Source organism: Cupressus sempervirens, chromosome 5 (assembly GCF_028749045.1).
Source record: "Cupressus sempervirens isolate cs-2001-9-10 chromosome 5, ASM2874904v1, whole genome shotgun sequence".
NCBI lineage: Eukaryota > Viridiplantae > Streptophyta > Pinopsida > Cupressales > Cupressaceae > Cupressus > Cupressus sempervirens.
The window spans coordinates 210330848-210349345 of NC_143122.1; the positions used below are offsets into that span (position 1 = coordinate 210330848).

Genomic DNA, 18498 nt, shown 5'->3' on the forward strand with positions numbered 1-18498 from the left:
TAATTTTTAATATTTTCAAAAGTATTAGTAACAAGGGATACTGGTGTTATGAATATACCTTCACTACACCTGATGTCAATCATTTTGCAAGACACAACAAGAAATAATAGATGATTCCAAACATTTTTTTTCCTACATTGTGAAGGCATTTGTGAGGACCATTGGATGATGGGGAGAAGAACCTTTTGCTAGCCTTTTCAAGCCTTAATGAAGGTCCTAGCCTCAAGATGGAAGCCACCTAATTGTAAGGCATCCTAGAAATACTCCAACCCACATCAAGTTCCAAGCCAGTGGCTGCAAGCCTTCTAAGAGCTGCTAGGCGTACAAAACATTAACAGTTTGAAAGAAATATGCAATGGAAATCAATAAAGATGTCCGTAGGGTCATATCACCAGAGTAACGATGCAGAAATAAGACCTGCAAAACCCATGATATTATATATACATTGATTTTTAGAGCACGGTAGAAGCAAAATTCTATCTTAAAACAAAATCCCAAATGAAAAAAACCAAATTTTAAGCATCAAATAATTGTTTCCACTGCCATAGAATTCTCAGTCTTCAGGATTTCCCAGGGAAGATGAAAAATTTGGAGCAGCCCATTTCCAATGGGCCACCCTTAAACATCACACACTAAGCTTTGACTGCTTAGGTGTGATGTGGGCCCTTCTTTTCGCACTGTTGTGGAGCCCTCAGACATTTTCATTTCCGTTCTCTTCTCCGTAGCAGTTCTGTGACTCCTCACTGACTTTAAATAGTTTGAATAACAGTCACCGCTACACTTTAATTTGAATTCAATTTTTGAACTCTCCCACCCAATACTCTGCCAGCGCATGGGTTCGTGTCTAGACTTCCACTTGCTGACACCACCACATCACCTTGGGACCTTTTTCGGCAAGGTGCTATGTCGCTATCGGAAAACCTTGCTATTTTCCAATGGTGCCATAGCGCCTTCCCAAATTTTCTAACTTCCCGGTGCATCAACTTGCTGATGTCATCATACTTGAATTGCATGTTTGGTCAAAATTTGGTCTTCTTTCCTCCATCTAGCTGGTCGACCACAGGGCCACACGTGTACTTGGCTTTCAAAAACCTTTTTCTTTAAGACACGAAGTTGAGTGAGTAATCTTCTATTTAAACAACTAAATATAACTTCACCCACCCAATGTGGGATATATGAATTTGCACATTTTTAGAACGCAGACCTCCTCTGATGCGTGAGAGCTCTTTTTTGCTTTGCATGTGGAATTTACTTCATGCTTCTTGCCTTTTACATTGGAGCTTATTTTGAAAACTACTGGCTACTCCCTTGAATGCATGAGCTATTCATATTGGCTACTGGCACTACTTTTTATTCCTCATGCCCGGGCTGTGGCTTCTCGCTGTGCAAATGTGGATCTGCTTTATAAAACGTCTGCTTCTAATGCCTCTGACTAATTTCATCTTCTCTACGAGACATTTTTTGTGAGTTCCTTTGAAAAAAATGTTGATGGTCACTTGGCATTGATTCCTTTTTAAAAAGGGCGTGAGTTTAATTTGTTTGACTGCGTGGGCTTTGTTTGCTTGTAGTGGCTTCATTTAGACTGAGAGTGTGCAATGTTTAAGCCGCGTGGAACAAATAGGGGCTTTGTCTTATCATGTTTCCATAGCAGAGTGATTTCCATCCAATTGAAATCCAGATAAATTGTTCTATTAAGTTGAAAGCTAGTGTTGATGAAAGGATTAAGAATGAACTACAATTCTTTTGTTAATAAAAAATAATAATAACAATTAGTTACAAAACAACTATAATAGAAAAAACAAACTAAAATACTAAAAACCTAAAACCATACAAGCGAGAAACAACAAACCTCAAGTACAAAAATGAATGTAATGCAATGTGCAACAATCATATTGTAGGCAATTTGCAGAAAGCCTTTGGGTTTTTGGTTAACCATTGTACGTTGTGGAATGGTTGGTGGGACTTGAGAATCATTAGCTTTGTTTGTGGAATTGAGAATTAGGGATACAATATTAGATTATATTTTGATAGTTATAATGTTCTATTTTTTATATTATATTACTCATAGTTATGATATTAAAGCTGTTAGTAGTGATTATATATGTATGTATACACATATATGTGTGTATATATGTATGTATACATATGTATGTATGTATGTATGTATGTATATATATACATACACACATATATATACATATACATTGTACATTAGAAGTTTACATTTGTAAAATATACACGTGGTCATAAAAAATTTAATAAATCTGTATGGTAACATATTGACATATCATTAAAATATTATTTGAGTGCAATAATTAGTGAAATTTTATTTTATCATCACAATTCATGAGGTAACTTAACACTGTAAAATGCTCAAAGACTAAATTTTATTTCCCACATAATGAAATGTCAACATTAAATTACCAAATACAAAAAACAAATTGAAATAACCAAGAATATTAGCATTGCTCAAGACTAATGAAATTCAAGTTGGTTTAATTATGAAACAAGTAATTTCAAGAAGAAAAGTTTTCTTAGGAATATATGACTAACACACTTTGCATGTGATTGTTTGGTCCTCAAATAATTATACTTATGTTTATTAAATTATAAGAAATAAAAGTATTCTTTGCTAAATATAAGTTATTGATCATGCTTTGAAATGTTGTCCAAATTCACTTGATTTTATTATTATAAGATGTATACTCTCCCTGGCTACTTTTAATATATAAATACATTTATCATTTTCTACAGATTTATAAAAATATATATGTTTTCATCAAAAAAGGGCATGAGGTCAGTCCTTGAAGTTACACCTAAAGAAAGAAACATAATTGAAATGTTGAAATCCCAATAAGAAATGAGATAAAAATAATAATAAAATTTTTTAAAAAAATAAAGGTAGGCAAATGGGGTTTCTAGTCATTTTATTTTCTCCATTAATTAGTGGGGTCCAAGGTGGTGTTAGGAATGGACTACTTGTCATCATTAGGTACTTTTCCTCTTGTCTTTATCTTCTTTACACACAAGTGGAATCTCTATAGAAAATACGAGGAGCCCAAAATAGGAGTTTGGTTATCCATTACCATTTTTTAGTGACAACATAGTGAATCCCACCACCAAAAGATGGCTTTGAAGGAGGTAGAGAGATTTCATAATATTAGAAGCACAAAGTGGGGATCGGTTGCAAGAAGAATTATTTTCCAAGGAGTAGTTGGTGATAGTGCAACAATATTATTAGAAATACAAGTTGTTGTAAAATGTGAAATATAAATGTTAATAGAACTTTGAGAAATTTAACAATTTCGTATCTTTCCATAAAGAATGATAAATCTCCATCCTAAAAGAATCCTAGATTAGGGCATACATAAAAGGGATGTGGGGACAACCCACTAAAAAAATAAAATGATCAAAAATATGTTTTATACAAAATGAAACAATAGTCATTTATCCAACTCCACAGGTGTTGAGGACAATGAAAAAACTAGAAGAGGTGTTTGAAAGAATCTAATTTCTTTTAGGATGATGAGGGTCCAAAATACACATATACCAACAGTGAAAACCCATAATAAACTGTCAAAATGAATTCTCTAGGTTAAATGGTTAAGTTTAGGATAAACAATAGCCAACCAAATGTTGTGGCACCATTGTTTCTTTAAAAATAGAGGCAACTATAAATATGATTGAAGATTCAAAGAAGACACCATGAGAGGGTTTAGGGAAAATAAATGGCACCTCAAATTTTTCTTATAATTATAGAAAGTCATGTTGGGAGAGAAATGCTAGTCCTTCAATGACAATATAAATACCAATACTATGTGGTATAATGAAAGGAAAAGAAGACATGGAAATTTGAATATCTCATGATGTCGGTATAAAATTGGATATCTTCCAAAGAAAAGAGATTTATAGTACATAACAGACCAACATTGTTATGTACCAAGGTAGACTAATATTATTGTGTACTTGTTTAGATAGTATGAAAGTGACTTGTTTTGCAGTGCTTGAGAGATAATCAACTTTATGCCAATGCGGCAAAGTGTGATTTCTTTCAATCAGAGATACAGTATTTGGGACACGTTATTTCAGGCGAAGGTATCTCTGTAGACCCTGCGAAGATCCAAGCAATAGTAGATTGGCCTGCACCTACTACTGTGTCGAAGATTCGTAGTTTCATGGGTCTAGCTAGGTATTATCGCAGATTTGTTCAAAACTTCTCCAGAATAGCACATCCTATTACCTCCCTTCAGAGGAAAGGAAAGAAGTTTTTGTGGACAAAAAAGTGTGTAGAAGCATTTCAGAAACTCAAAGAGCTTCTGACCAGTGCACCGATCTTAGCAGTACCTGATCCAGAAGGTGATTTCATGGTGTGTACAGATGCTTCCCTTGAGGGTATTGGAGCAGTTCTAATGCAGAATGGTCGAGTGATTGCTTATGAATCACGCAAACTCAAGGATCATGAGTTGAATTATCCTACACATGACCTTGAGTTAGCCGCAGTAGTTCATGCCTTAGTGAGATGGGGACATTTCTTGTTGGGACATAGATTTGAACTACATAGCGATCATCGTAGTCTTCAGTACATATTCACGCAGCCTAATCTAAATGCTAGGCAAAGGCGTTGGATGGAGTTTTTGTGCGAGTATGACTTTGAGGTAAAGTATATCCAGGGGAAGGAGAATGTTGTAGCTGATGCTTTGAGTCGCTGGAAACATGTGATATCATCTATGACTCTTAGTGTCGATTTGAGGTGTCAGATACTTCAGGCACTCCCAACTGATTCATGGTATCTAGAGGTGTGCAGTGAGATCAATTCAGGGAGACCCTTGGAGGGTAAGTTTTCAGGCTATGTCTTAGAGTCAGATGGCCTTTTGAGACATTCAGGAAGGATCTATGTGCCGCTACTAGATGAGCTTCGAATATTGATCCTATCAGAGGCCCATCGTGCACCTTACTCGGCACATCCAGGTGTCAAGAAGATGCATGCAGATTTGCGACATTTATTCTATTGGTCCGGGATGAAGTGCGACATTGCTGATTTTGTGGCTAGATGTCTTGAGTGTCAGAGAGTCAAGGTAGAACACCAACATCCGGCAAGACTTTTGCAACCGAATCTCGTTCCTTCATGGAAGTGGGACATCATCTCTATGGATTTCATAGTAGGATTACCTATGACTCTTCGTCGTCATGATGCTATCATGGTCACCGTTGACCGGTTGACCAAGGTGGAACATTTTGCACCAATTAGGTCTTCCTACACTGCAGCTTCAGTAGCTAATGTCTTCATGCGTGACATTGTGAGACTACATGGTATTCCCCGAAAGATCATTTCAGATAGGGATCATGTTTTCACTTCCGCATTTTGGACATCACTACAGCATGATCTTGGAGCACAGTTGAAATTCAGTTCAGCATATCACCCAGAGACAGATGGGTAGACAGAGAGAGTGAATCAGGTTCTCGAAGATATGTTAAGGATGTACGTGATGGATAGGCAGACTCATTGGCAGGACTATCTCTACCTAGTGGAGTTTGCTTACAACAACGGGTATCACAATTCTATTAGCATGGCACCTTTCCAATCCTTATATGGACGCCCTTGTCGTACACCTTTGAGATGGGATAGCCTTGAGGATCGCATCCTGTTGGGTCTAGAGATGCTTCGTGACATGGAGCAACAGGTGGTGCGTATTCGAGAGCACTTAACAATGGCACAGGATAGGCAGAAGAAGTATGCTGATGCACATAGGTCAGATAAGCAGTTTGCTATGGGAGAGAAGGTTTTCTTGAGAGTGCATCCATGGTAGAGTCCGATCCATTATGGAAAGGGCTCAAAGCTAGCACCTCGCTTTGTGGGACCATTTGATATTCTTGAGAGGATTGGTCCAGTTGCCTATCGTCTTGCTTTACCACCCAGCCTTGCTCGCATTCACGATGTTTTCCATGTTTCAGTACTTAGATAGTATATCCCTGATGTTGTACATATTCTTGATTGGAATGCATTACACGTAGAGGACGGGCAACTGGCTTTGGAGCTAATTTGTATTCTAGAGTAGCGGGAGTTGACCCTCAGGGGTCGAACCATACAGCAGGTAAGGGTCCAATGGGACCCTACTGATGACTCTTCAGCTACATGGGAGGATGCATCTAGATTACAAGATTTATATCCCTATTTGTTTATAGGCTTCCAGGAGTAAGCCTAAGTCTAGGGGGAGTGGATGTAGTGCCTGCCCCTAGTCTACATTTTCGAGTTACATTTCTGTTATCATTGCCAAACTCTTTTAGGCCAATTTATGTTTGATGATTAGTATTATTATTCTAGAGATTATCAGATGTTGTTTAACACTCACTTTATTATATGATGAGATTACTTGGTACTCTATATTTCATGCATGTATATGGTGTGCGTGTTGTTTTATTTATGTATGGTGTTTTTGATATGGTTAAGGAAGGGAGTCTTAGTCACCTGCTAGTCAGGATCTACACGATGCACCACTTCCTTCCATTGTCTGTTTAACTTAGAATATTGTGTTTGTACATGCGTGGATTTTATGCAGGTTGCAGGTACCGGATATTGACTTCCCTGAATTGTCAGGATGAGCGTACCCTATCGCACTGTCTCAATGGTAAGAGAGGGGAGATAAACTCTTAAGTCCAAATCCTAAACCCTTTAGCCAATTGTCCTAATTGATAATTAGGACAAGTATCTGAGTTAAGTACCCTCCGAATGCATCAAATGATGTAATGTCATGATTATAACCCTTTTTGTTTGATTTGGTATGTATCTTTCTATGATGGGTTTTCGTATGTTGCTTTATGAGTCCTTGGTGTATTTTCTATTAATTAAGTCTAATTAAAAAGATTAATTAATGATTTAATTTAATAGAGAATTATTATGATATCTTTATATTTAATTAATTAATTAATTAAATAAAAGAATTAAATTTGGAGATTAAAGTTCAAAGATAAATTTAGAACAGGATAATATTTATTTAATTTAATAATAATATATTTGGAGTTCATTTTTAAATAATTACTAAATATTATTGTTATTTAAATTAATTAAATATGTTATCAATTAAGTTCTAAAATAAATTAAAAGTTGAAAGATATTAAATTATTAAGAATTCTAGATCGCATGATCTAAGCATGAGTTAAATATGAGAATTAAATTAAAAGATTAAATTATAGAAATTAATAATGTTATTTTAATTTCTTAAAAGTGGACATAAGATTTAAAGTAATAAATTAATTAAGAATAGAAGTCAAGTGGAATATTAAGTAAAGTTATTTAATAATTCAACTTAATGTGCATGAAAGTTGAATGCAAAAGAAGAAGAATAGATAATAAAGGTTAATTTGGAGTTAACTAAGTTGTGCAAAGAGTCTTCTTGGGTAAACGCACAATTAGTGCCCCGAATTGAGGAGAAATTGCTTATCACAACTTTGGGGGTTCATTTTTGGGATATACGAAGTTGGACAGGAATTTTTGGGGAGAGAACTTTTGGAAGCGAATTTCAGAAGGCTGATACCAAAGAAAGATTTTTGGAAGAAGGTTATTGAGAGGAGCGAATTCTCTTACAGTTCCTGGAGATTGCATAATAGCATCCGGATCAGGTAGGGTCTTGTGTTTTTTATTATCGATTAAATACGCAATTATCCTTTCCTGTCTTCTTCGTGTTTGGGGTTTGTAAATCTGAAATTCTCTGTGAGGAATATTTAAACATTACGATATTAAATTTTATCAGATGCTTGTCTATAAACTTCTGTATACAAAATTTAAATGGGAAAGGTTGTATCTTAGATTGAAATTTTAAATTAAATGTTCGGATGATTGACTATATTTTCTATATCAATATAAAGAAAGAATCAATTTTTCAATACATATATTTATATTTATATAATAAAGATATTATTTTAATATCTTTATAAATATATATATATAATAAAGAAATTATTTTAATATCTTTATAAATATATATATATATATATATCTTTAATTAATTGGTTTATCAATAAATTTTTTTATAAACAAATTGTTTTAAAAATATATATATATTTAAAAAAAAAGAATTTAATGGGAGGGGTCTTACACTCTTTCCCCCCCCAGCGGTTTGTATCACCGGCGGCGACCTGCGTCAGCAGGGCACCGCACAGCTTTCAAAAACTTGCGGTACCCTGTGATAGGGCCGCACGGCTTTCAAAAGCCTGCGGTACCCTGTGACAGGGCCGCACGGCTTTCAATGGCCTGCGGTACCCTGTGACAGGACCGCACGGCTCCTCAATGAGGGACGCTTTTTTTATAAATGTTTTTTTTTTTTTTTTTAAACAATGTTTAATAATTTAAATTTTTTTTAGATATTAATAATAAAAGTTGTTTTAATTAATTTTTTTTTTGTTAAAATATATATATATATATATAAAAATATTTTATTAATAATTTTATAATAATAAATGCTTTTATAGTTAAATAAAATATTAGTTTATTTAATTAACTATGGATAAAGTAATATCTAAAAATATTAATAGAGTCAATATTAAATGAAGATTAAATAATTGGGTCAAATTATAAGGGTAATAGTAAAAAAAAACCTTTACATTAAAAAACATTCGTTGAAACTCAAACTGGGAATTTTCAAACTTAAAACCTTAGGGTGTATTATGGAAATAAACCCGAACTATGAACTGAATCATACTATATTGTTTTGTTATACTATCCGTGTTTGGGGTTGTTCTAGTATTAACCAGTTTAGTTTGTTACCAGAGGCCTGGGTTTGTGAATGTGATGTTATGATGATTTCTTCTCGATCTTTTCAAATTAACCAAGATAATGTGATTGTATGCTCTATGATGGATGTATTTACTGTTTGTTATTGCTTTCCGATTTCCTTTTGTGAAGCTGAGGTGTATGTATTTGAGATACCTGACTTAACCATTTTCGAGTCTCGATCAGTTATACTTAGATTGTTTTTCGGTCGCTTGAAAGGACTGAAGTGTTTGTTATGTTCTTGATGATGTCATGTGTTGACTTGACCATTTTTGGAGTCTTTGATCAGTATTGTAATTTACTATTGGGATACTTTCTGGTTGCTCATTGGAGAACCATTGGATTTTGTGACTTATCATTGATGCCTTCAGTTGCTGATAGAGAACTGTCGTGATCATATGATTACTATTTGATATTATCTGTTGCTCATGAAGAACTGATGTAATTTTTGTGGATTATCTTTTATGATGTTTTTCAGTTGCTTGTATAGGACTGAGGTGGTTTTATTATGATTCTTTGATGTATGATTTCATGAGCCTAGGGTAGGTTATCTATGTGTAGAGTCGGGAAGTGGCTTACAATGGGGGTCGGAGCCCTAAGAGGCTGCCTTGAGAAACCCATTGTAAGTCATTTTTAATAAGTGAAAAAATTTACACTAAATGAGAGAAAATGAACCTAACAAGATAATTGTATGTTCTCTCCCATGCCTTTAGTGCTAGTATAGACTAGGATGGGGTAGAGAGAACGCTTGGTTACGACCTTGCATTCCATAGTAGTCCTCGTCGATACGAGAGGATATTAGTGGCCGCAGGATCAGTAGGGACCCGGGATTCCTAAGGGATTGCTCGGGTAACTTCTACATGACTTTTGCAATGACACTTTCCCGCTTGCATATTAGGTTTCCTACGTGTCTTGTGGTACCTCTGGGATTTAGATGTCGATCTTTTTAAGAACCCTTGAGTTAGCATACTTATAGGATTTCCTTGACTTAGAGAGTATTTATGATTATAGGTTTCATTATCCTATTTGGGACTTGAGACTATCTCCTCAGCGCGGTGGGAGTGGACCATTTAGGTTCCACGCGGTCGGGTGGTAGTGCTTTTACTCTTACCATTGAGATCCGTTCCGTGGTCACCGTGGCTGGAGTTTTTCGTGATTGGCATTTACCTTCACTATGTTCTTGGATTATTATGATGGATGGTTAGATTTTATGATAGATGTTTTATCATTATGGATGTATGGATGTATCATGTATGGTGAATAGTTTCATATATTTTTACTATACTTTGTATCATGGATTTGAGGATGTTGTATCTTGATCCTTACATATGTATATTCTTTTAAGCCTTTCATACCCTGTGACTTGTACAGTAGATGATTGAGCATTCCGAATTAATTCGCCGAGAGGCATTCGAAACAAATGTATATTATGGACATGGGACTTTCTGATTATTCTTTCATATGTATGTGATAGTTGTTAGACTTAGATTTAATTAAATTTAAATGTGACTCCACGTCTTGGGATCTTTAAGAAATGTAGCTTGCAATGTATGTTTGTCGATGATTACATGTTATTGCTTCTACTACTATGTGTTTGATGTGTATGTTATACTTTCTTACTTTAAAAAAATAAAAATGTTTAGAAAACTTAGTGAAACTTTAGGTTAATTCTTTTGGATCCCTTGGTGGGGCGTTACATCTGGTATCAAAGCTCGAGTTTCTACATTGGGAGCTCTGGGTATATTGGAACGCCACAAGTGTTAACTAGTTGAATAAAAATGCAAACCTTAAACTGAAACTTGTAACTAGTTGAACTGAAACATTATGTAAACTGTTAGTTACCTATTTTTTTTTTAATACTTCAACACTTAAGTCTTCAAAAACTGAAATTATAGGTAAACTGAAAATTGAAAATATATTGTTTGCAAAACATGTGTCTTCTATTTATGTGTTTCAATAGTATGTTTCATGGTTATTTTAGCATCTTGTGTCTTGGATATTATTATAGGATGGTATCTGGGATGAGATCTTCCGTTAGAGGCCGTAGCCTTGGCCGTGGCAGAGACAGTGGACGAGGCAGAGATATTAGTGTTCATGAGTCTATCCACGAGAGCCACATTCTGGAAGAGAATAGGGAAGAGCATGTCAGTTAACATCAGGAAGAGAACCACGAAGAGGGACATGCCAACTCTGAGGAGGTTGATCTGAGGCAAATGATGCGAACCCTTATTGATCGCTTACCTCCTGTTCTTGAGTAGGATAGAGCACACCAGGCAGGACATGAGCATAGACACAGGTCTAGGAGTCCTCAGAGGGATTGACATAGATCCATAGTATCTTCTCAGATGAAGGACCTTTAGAGGTCCAAGATCAAGCCCTTTAATGGGCAAGGTTCTAGGTATGTAGCTGAGCAGTGGCTTATTGCCCTTGACAGGATTTTTGCTATGCAAGAATTTGACAATAATGTCAAAGCGAGGTTTTCCATTACCAATCTAGAGTTATTTGGGGCCACCTGGTGGACTATTGAGGAGAAGAAGTTGGGCATTAACATGGGTAGTGTCACTTGGGAGATTTTCTTGGAGAGTTTTCGTGAGCGATTCCTACCAGAGGAATGGAAGCAGCATAGAGCAGATGAGTTCCATAACCTGAGACAGTTCACTATGACTGTTGTAGAGTATGAGCACAAATTCTATGAGCTCATGCCTTTTTTGGGATTCAGTGACAACCCAGTGCAGTTGGCACAACATTTCATTCGAGGCTTGAACAACCGTTTTATTGGGGGTGTTAAGGTATTTGAGCCTAAGACCCTCAAGGATGTGGTACATCGAGCTATCCTGGTAGAGCAGAGTGTCAACTTTGGGCAAGGAGGATTTGTGGGAGTGCCTACTATAGCAGGATCTAAGGGCAACCACAACTCCGGTGGAATCAGGAAGCCTCCCTTCCCTAGGAGGAATTAGTTTTCTCAGCAGCAACCTCAGTAGCATAAGGGATTTTACCCTCAGGCATAGAGTGGTGGCGGTGGATCCAACTCTACGATCAATCGCAATGCTCAACGTAATAAACAGAATCAGCAATCTCGGCCTGCACAGAGCAGCTAGTCTTTTGCTAGCAGGGGTAGCCACCAGCGGTCGAATGCACCACCTATAGGGAGAGGATCTAGTAGAGGCATGGGATGTTATTCATGTGGATAGATTGGTCATATTGCAACATACTTCCCACAACGAGCATCTTAGTATTCAGGACCTAGGCCAGCAGCATCTGAGCCTACAATCGAAAATGCAGGTGGATCTCATAGAGTTTTTGCAGCGGTGGATCACCGTCAAGCAGACCATCAAGGGACAATAGTTGAGACTACAGGAGCTATCTGAGGTACACCTCTTTCCGTATTATTTGATTCAGGTGCTACAGATTCTTTCATTTCTCCATCTCTAGTTGATAAGTGTAAGCTAGAGTCAGTTAAGCAAGATCATGGTTGGCAAGTGGAACTAGCCTCAGGCGCTAAAGTTTTCACAGATTCTGTAGTTCATAAGTGTGGACTTAGCATAGGAGGGTTTGAGACTTTAGTCAATTTTTGAATTATTCCTCTTGGCTCCTACGATGTGGTCTTAGGTATGGATTGGCTTGGCTCTCATAGGGCTAGTATAGACTGTAGAAAGAAGACCATTATGTGTCAGGATGACCAAGGGAAGGATGTTGAGATTGTGGGGATACTGAGGCCTATATCCCTACGGATGATCTCTGCTATGCAACTAAAGTGAAGCTTTCGTAAGGGATGTCAGGTATTTGTTGTTACGGTAAATGAGCTTGATGAGGAAGACTCTACGAGGAAGACCCTAGATCACCCTATTTTATAGGAGTATGCAGATGTCTTTCTGAGTGAGATTCTAGGCATGCCTCCGAGGAGAGACATTGATTTTAGCATTGAGCTCACTCCAGGAGCGAAACCTATCTCTAGAGCTCCGTACCGTATGACCACTCAGGAGTTAAGTGAGTTGCATTTGTAGTTAGAGGAACTTTTGGCCAAGGGTAGTATTTGACCTAGTGTATCACCATGGGGAGCTCCAGTGCTCTTCGTGAAGAAGAAGGATGGTTCTTTGCGCCTTTACATTGATTACAGACAACTGAATAAGGCGACAATAAAGAACAGGTATCCTTTACCAAGGATTGATGATTTATTTGATCAGATCAAGGGGGCTACAGTGTTCTCTAAGATTGATCTTAAGTTAGGATACCATCAACTTCGCATCAAGGAGGCTGATATTCATAAGACTACCTTTCAAACTCGCTACAGGCATTATGAGTTCACAGTGGTACCCTTTGGGCTGACGAATGCTCCATCAGTTTTCATGTGCTTAATGAATGGGGTGTTCCATTCCTATCTTGATAGATTTTTTCTTGTGTTCCTCGATGATATTCTGATATATTCTAGGTCCCAAAAGGAACATGAGGAACATTTGAGTTTAGTTTTGCAGTGCTTGAGAGATAATCAACTTTATGCCAATGCGGCAAAGTGTGATTTCTTTCAATCAGAGATACAGTATTTGGGACACGTTATTTTAGGCGAAGGTATCTCTGTAGACCTTGCGAAGATCCAGGCAATAGTAGATTGGCCTGCACCCACTACTGTGTCAGAGATTCATAGTTTCATGGGTCTAGCTGGGTATTATCACAGATTTGTTCAAAACTTCTCCAGAATAGCACATCCTATTACCTCCCTTCAGAGGAAAGGAAAGAAGTTTTTGTGGATAGAAAAGTGTGTAGAAGCATTTCAGAAACTCAAAGAGCTTCTGACCAGTGCACCGATCTTAGCAGTACCTAATCTAGAAGGTGATTTCATGGTGTGTACAGATGCTTCCCTTGAGGGTATTGGAGCAGTTCTAATCAGAATGGTCAAGTGATTGCTTATGAATCATGCAAACTCAAGGATCATGAGTTGAATTATCCTACACATGACCTTGAGTTAGCCACAATAGTTCATGCCTTAGTAAGATGGAGACATTTCTTATTGGGACATAGATTTGAACTACATAGCGATTATCGTAGTCTTTAGTACATATTCACGCAGCCTAATATGAATGCTAGGAAAAGGCGTTGGATGGAGTTTTTGTGCGAGTATGACTTTGAGGTAAAGTATATCCAGGGGAAGGAGAATGTTGTAGCTGATGCTTTGAGTCGCAGGAAACATGTGATATCATCTATGACTCTTAGTGTCGATTTGAGGTGTCAGATACTTCAGGCACTCCCCACTGATTCATGGTATCTGGAGGTGTGCAGTGAGATCAATTTAGGGAGACCCTTGGAGGGTAAGTTTTCAGGCTATGTCCTAGAGTCAGATGGCCTTTTGAGACATTCAGGAAGGATCTATGTGTCACTACTGGATGAGCTTCACATATTGATCCTATCAGAGGCCCACCGTGCACCTTACTCGGCACATCCAGGTGTCAGGAAGATGCATGCAGATTTGCGACATTTATTTTATTGGTCCGGGATGAAGCACGACATTGCTGATTTTGTGGCTAGATGTCTTGAGTGTCAGTGAGTCAAGGCAGAACACCAACATCCGAAAAGACTTTTGCAATCGAATCTCGTTCCTTCATGGAAGTGGGACATCATCTCTATGGATTTCATAGTAGGATTACCTATGACTCTTCGTCGTCATGATGCTATCATGGTCACCGTTGACCGGTTGACCAAGGTGGCACATTTTGCACCAATCAGGTCTTCCTACACTGCTGCTTCAGTAGCTAATGTCTTCATGCGTGACATTGTGAGACTACATGGTATTCCCCGAAAGATCATTTCAGATAGGGATCATGTTTTCACTTCGGCATTTTGGACATCACTACAGCATGATCTTGGAGCACCGTTGAACTTTAGTTCAGCATATCACCCAGAGACAGATGGGCAGACAGAGAGAGTGAATCAGGTTCTCGAAGATATGTTAAGGATGTACGTGATGGATAGGCAGACTCATTGGGAGGACTATCTCTACCTAGTGGAGTTTGCTTACAACAACGGGTATCACAGTTCTATTGGCATGGCACCTTTCCAATCCTTATATGGATGCCCTTTTCGTACACCTTTGAGATGGGATAGCCTTGAGGATCGCATCCTGTTGTCTCTAGAGATGCTTCGTGACATGGAGCAATAGGTGGTGTGTATCCGAGAGCACTTAACAACGGCACATGATAGGCAGAAGAAGTATGCTGATGCACATAGGACAGATAAGCAGTTTGCTGTGGGAGAGAAGGTTTTCTTGAGAGTGCATCCATGGAAGAGTCCGATCCATTATGGAAAGGGCTCAAAGCTAGCACCTCGCTTTGTGGGACCATTTGATATTCTTGAGAGGATTGGTCCAGTTGCCTATCGTCTTGCTTTACTGCATAGCCATGCTCGCATTCACGATGTTTTCCATGTTTCAGTACTTAGATAGTATATCCCTAATGTTGTACATATTCTTGATTGGAATGCATTGCAGGTAGAGGACGGGCAGCTGGCTTTGGAGCCAATTCGTATTCTGGAGTAGCGGGAGTTGACCCTCAGGGGTCAAACCATAGAGCAGGTAAGGGTCCAATGGGACCCTACTGATGACTCTTCAGCTACATGGGAGGATGCATCTAGATTACAAGATTTATATCCCTATTTGTTTATAGGCTTCCAGGAGTAAGCCTAAGTCTAGGGGGAGTGGATGTAGTGCCTGCCCCTAGTCTACATTTTCGAGTTACATTTCTGTTATCATTGCCAAACTCTTTTAGGCCAATTTATGTTTGATGATTAGTATTATTATTCTAGAGATTATCAGATGTTGTTTTACACTCACTTTATTATATGATGAGATTACTTGGTACTCTATATTTCATGCATGTATGATGATTATTCAAATGTTTTCAATTATCGATGATGATTAGTTAGATGGTTTATTATTCCATGTGCTCCTTATGGATACTTACCCCATACTGCATGTGTATGGTGTGCATGTTGTTTTATTTATGTATGGTGTTTTTGATATGGTTAAGGAAGGGAGTCGTAGTCACCTGCTAGTCGGGATCTACACGATGCACCACTTTCTGCCATTGTCTGTTTAGCTTAGAATATTGTGTTTGTACATACGTGGATTTTATGCAGGTTGCAGGTACCGGGTATCGACTTCCCTGAATTGTTAGGATGAGCGTACCCTATCGCACTGTCTCAATGGTAAGAGAGGGGAGATAAACTCTTAAGTCCAAATCCTAAACCCTTTAGCCAATTGTCCTAATTGATAATTAGAACAAGTATCTAAGTTAAGTACCCTCCGAATGCATCAAATGATGTAATTTCATGATTATAACCCTTTTTGTTTGATTTGGTATGTATCTTTCTATGATGGGTTTTCGTATGTTGCTTTATGAGTCCTTGGTGTATTTTCTATTAATTAAGTCTAATTAAAAAGATTAATTAATGATTTAATTTAATAGAAAATTATTATGATATCTTTATATTTAATTAATTATTTAATTAAATAAAAGAATTAAATTTGGAGATTAAAGTTCAAAGATAAATTTAGAACAGGATAATATTTATTTAATTTAATAATAATATATTTGGAGTTCATTTTTAAATAATTACTAAATATTATTGTTATTTAAATTAATTAAATATGTTATCAATTAAGTTCTAAAATAAATTAAAAGTTGAAAGATATTAAATTATTAAGAATTCTAGATCGCATGATCTAAGCATGAGTTAAATATGAGAATTAAATTAAAAGATTAAATTATAGAAATTAATAATGTTATTTTAATTTCTTAAAAGTGCACATAAGATTTAAAGTAATAAATTAATTAAGAATAGAAGTCAAGTGGAATATTAAGTAAAGTTATTTAATAATTCAACTTAATGTGCATGAAAGTTGAATGCAAAAGAAGAAGAATAGATAATAAAGGTTAATTGGAGTTAACTGAGTTGTGCAAAGAGTCTTCTCGGGTAAACGCACAATTAGTGCCCCAAATTGAGGAGAAATTGCTTATCACAACTTTGGGGATTCATTTTTGGGATATACGAAGTTGGGCGGGAATTTTTGGGGAGAGAACTTTTGGAAGCGAATTTCAGAAGGCTGATACCAAAGAAAGATTTTCGGAAGAAGGTTATTGAGAGGAGCGAATTCGCTTACAGTTCCTGGAGATTGCATAATAGCATCTGGATTAGGTAGGGTCTTGTGTTTTTTATTATCGATTAAATACGCAATTATCCTTTCCTGTCTTCTTCGTGTTTGGGGTTTGTAAATCTGAAATTCTCTGTGAGGAATATTTAAACATTACGATATTAAATTTTATCAGATGCTTGTCTATAAACTTCTGTATACAAAATTTAAATGGGAAAGGTTGTATCTTAGATTGAAATTTTAAATTAAATGTTCGGATGATTGACTATATTTTCTATATCAATATAAAGAAAGAATCAATTTTTCAATACATATATTTATATATATATATATATATATATATATATATATATATATATATATATATATATATATATATATATATAATAAAGAAATTATTTTAATATCTTTATAAATATATATATATATATATATATCTTTAATTAATTGGTTTATCAATAAATTTTTTTTATAAACAAATTGTTTTAAAAAAATATATATATTTTTAAAAAAAGAATTTAATGGGAGGGGTCTTACCCTCTTTCCCCCCCTAGCGGTTTGTATCGCCAGTGGCGACCTGTGTCAGTAGGGGACCGCACGGCTTTCAAAAGCCTGCGGTACCCTGTGACAGGGCCGCACGGCTTTCAATGGCCTGCTGTACCCTGTGACAGGGCCGCACGGCTCCTCAATGAGGGACACTTTTTTTTATAAATGTTTATTTTTTTTTATTTTTTAAAACAATGTTTAATAATTTAAAAATTTTTTTAGATATTAATAATAAAAGTTGTTTTAATTTTTTTTTTTTTTTGTTAAAAATATATATATATATATATATATATTATTAATAATTTTATAATAATAAATGCTTTTATAGTTAAATAAAATATTAGTTTATTTAATTAACTATGGATAAAGTAATATCTGAAAATATTAATAGAGTCAATATTAAATGAAGATTAAATAATTGGGTCAAATTATAAGGGTAATAGTAAAAAAAAACCTTTACATTAAAAAACGTTCGTTGAAACTCAAACTGGGAATTTTCAAACTTAAAACCTTAGGGTGTATTATGGAAACAAACCCGAACTATGAACTGAATCATACTATATTGTTTTGTTATACTATCCGTGTTTGGGGTTGTTCTAGTATTAACTAGTTTAGGTTGTTACCAGAGGCCCGGGTTTGTGAATGTGATGTTATGATGATTTCTTCTCGATCTTTTCAAACCAACCAAGATAATGTGATTGTATGCTCTATGATGGATGTATTTACTGTTTGTTATTGCTTTCTGGTTTCCTTGTGTGAAGCTGAGGTGTATGTATTTGAGATACCTGACTTAACCATTTTCGAGTCTCGATCAGTTATATTTGATAATCATTTTTGAGTCTCAATCAGTTATACTTAGATTGTTTTTCGATCGCTTGAAAGGACTAAAGTGTTTGTTATGTTCTTGATGATGTCATGTGTTGACTTGACCATTTTTGGAGTCTTCGATCAGTATTGTAATTTACTATTGGGATACTTTCTGGTTGCTCATTGGAGAACCATTGGATTTTGTGACTTATCATTGATGCCTTCAGTTGCTGATAGA

General features: G+C 36.2%; 1 protein-coding gene across 1 annotated transcript in view; it reads right to left on the bottom strand.

The window, feature by feature from the left end:
* LOC149555160 (uncharacterized) overlaps positions 1-18498 on the bottom strand; it is a 61138-nt gene that overhangs the window by 14026 nt on the left and 28614 nt on the right. The window contains exon 2 of the mRNA XM_089833592.1: positions 375-417. Within this exon, the coding sequence (XP_089689718.1) occupies positions 375-417 (43 nt within the window). The remainder of the gene's footprint in view (positions 1-374; positions 418-18498) is intronic.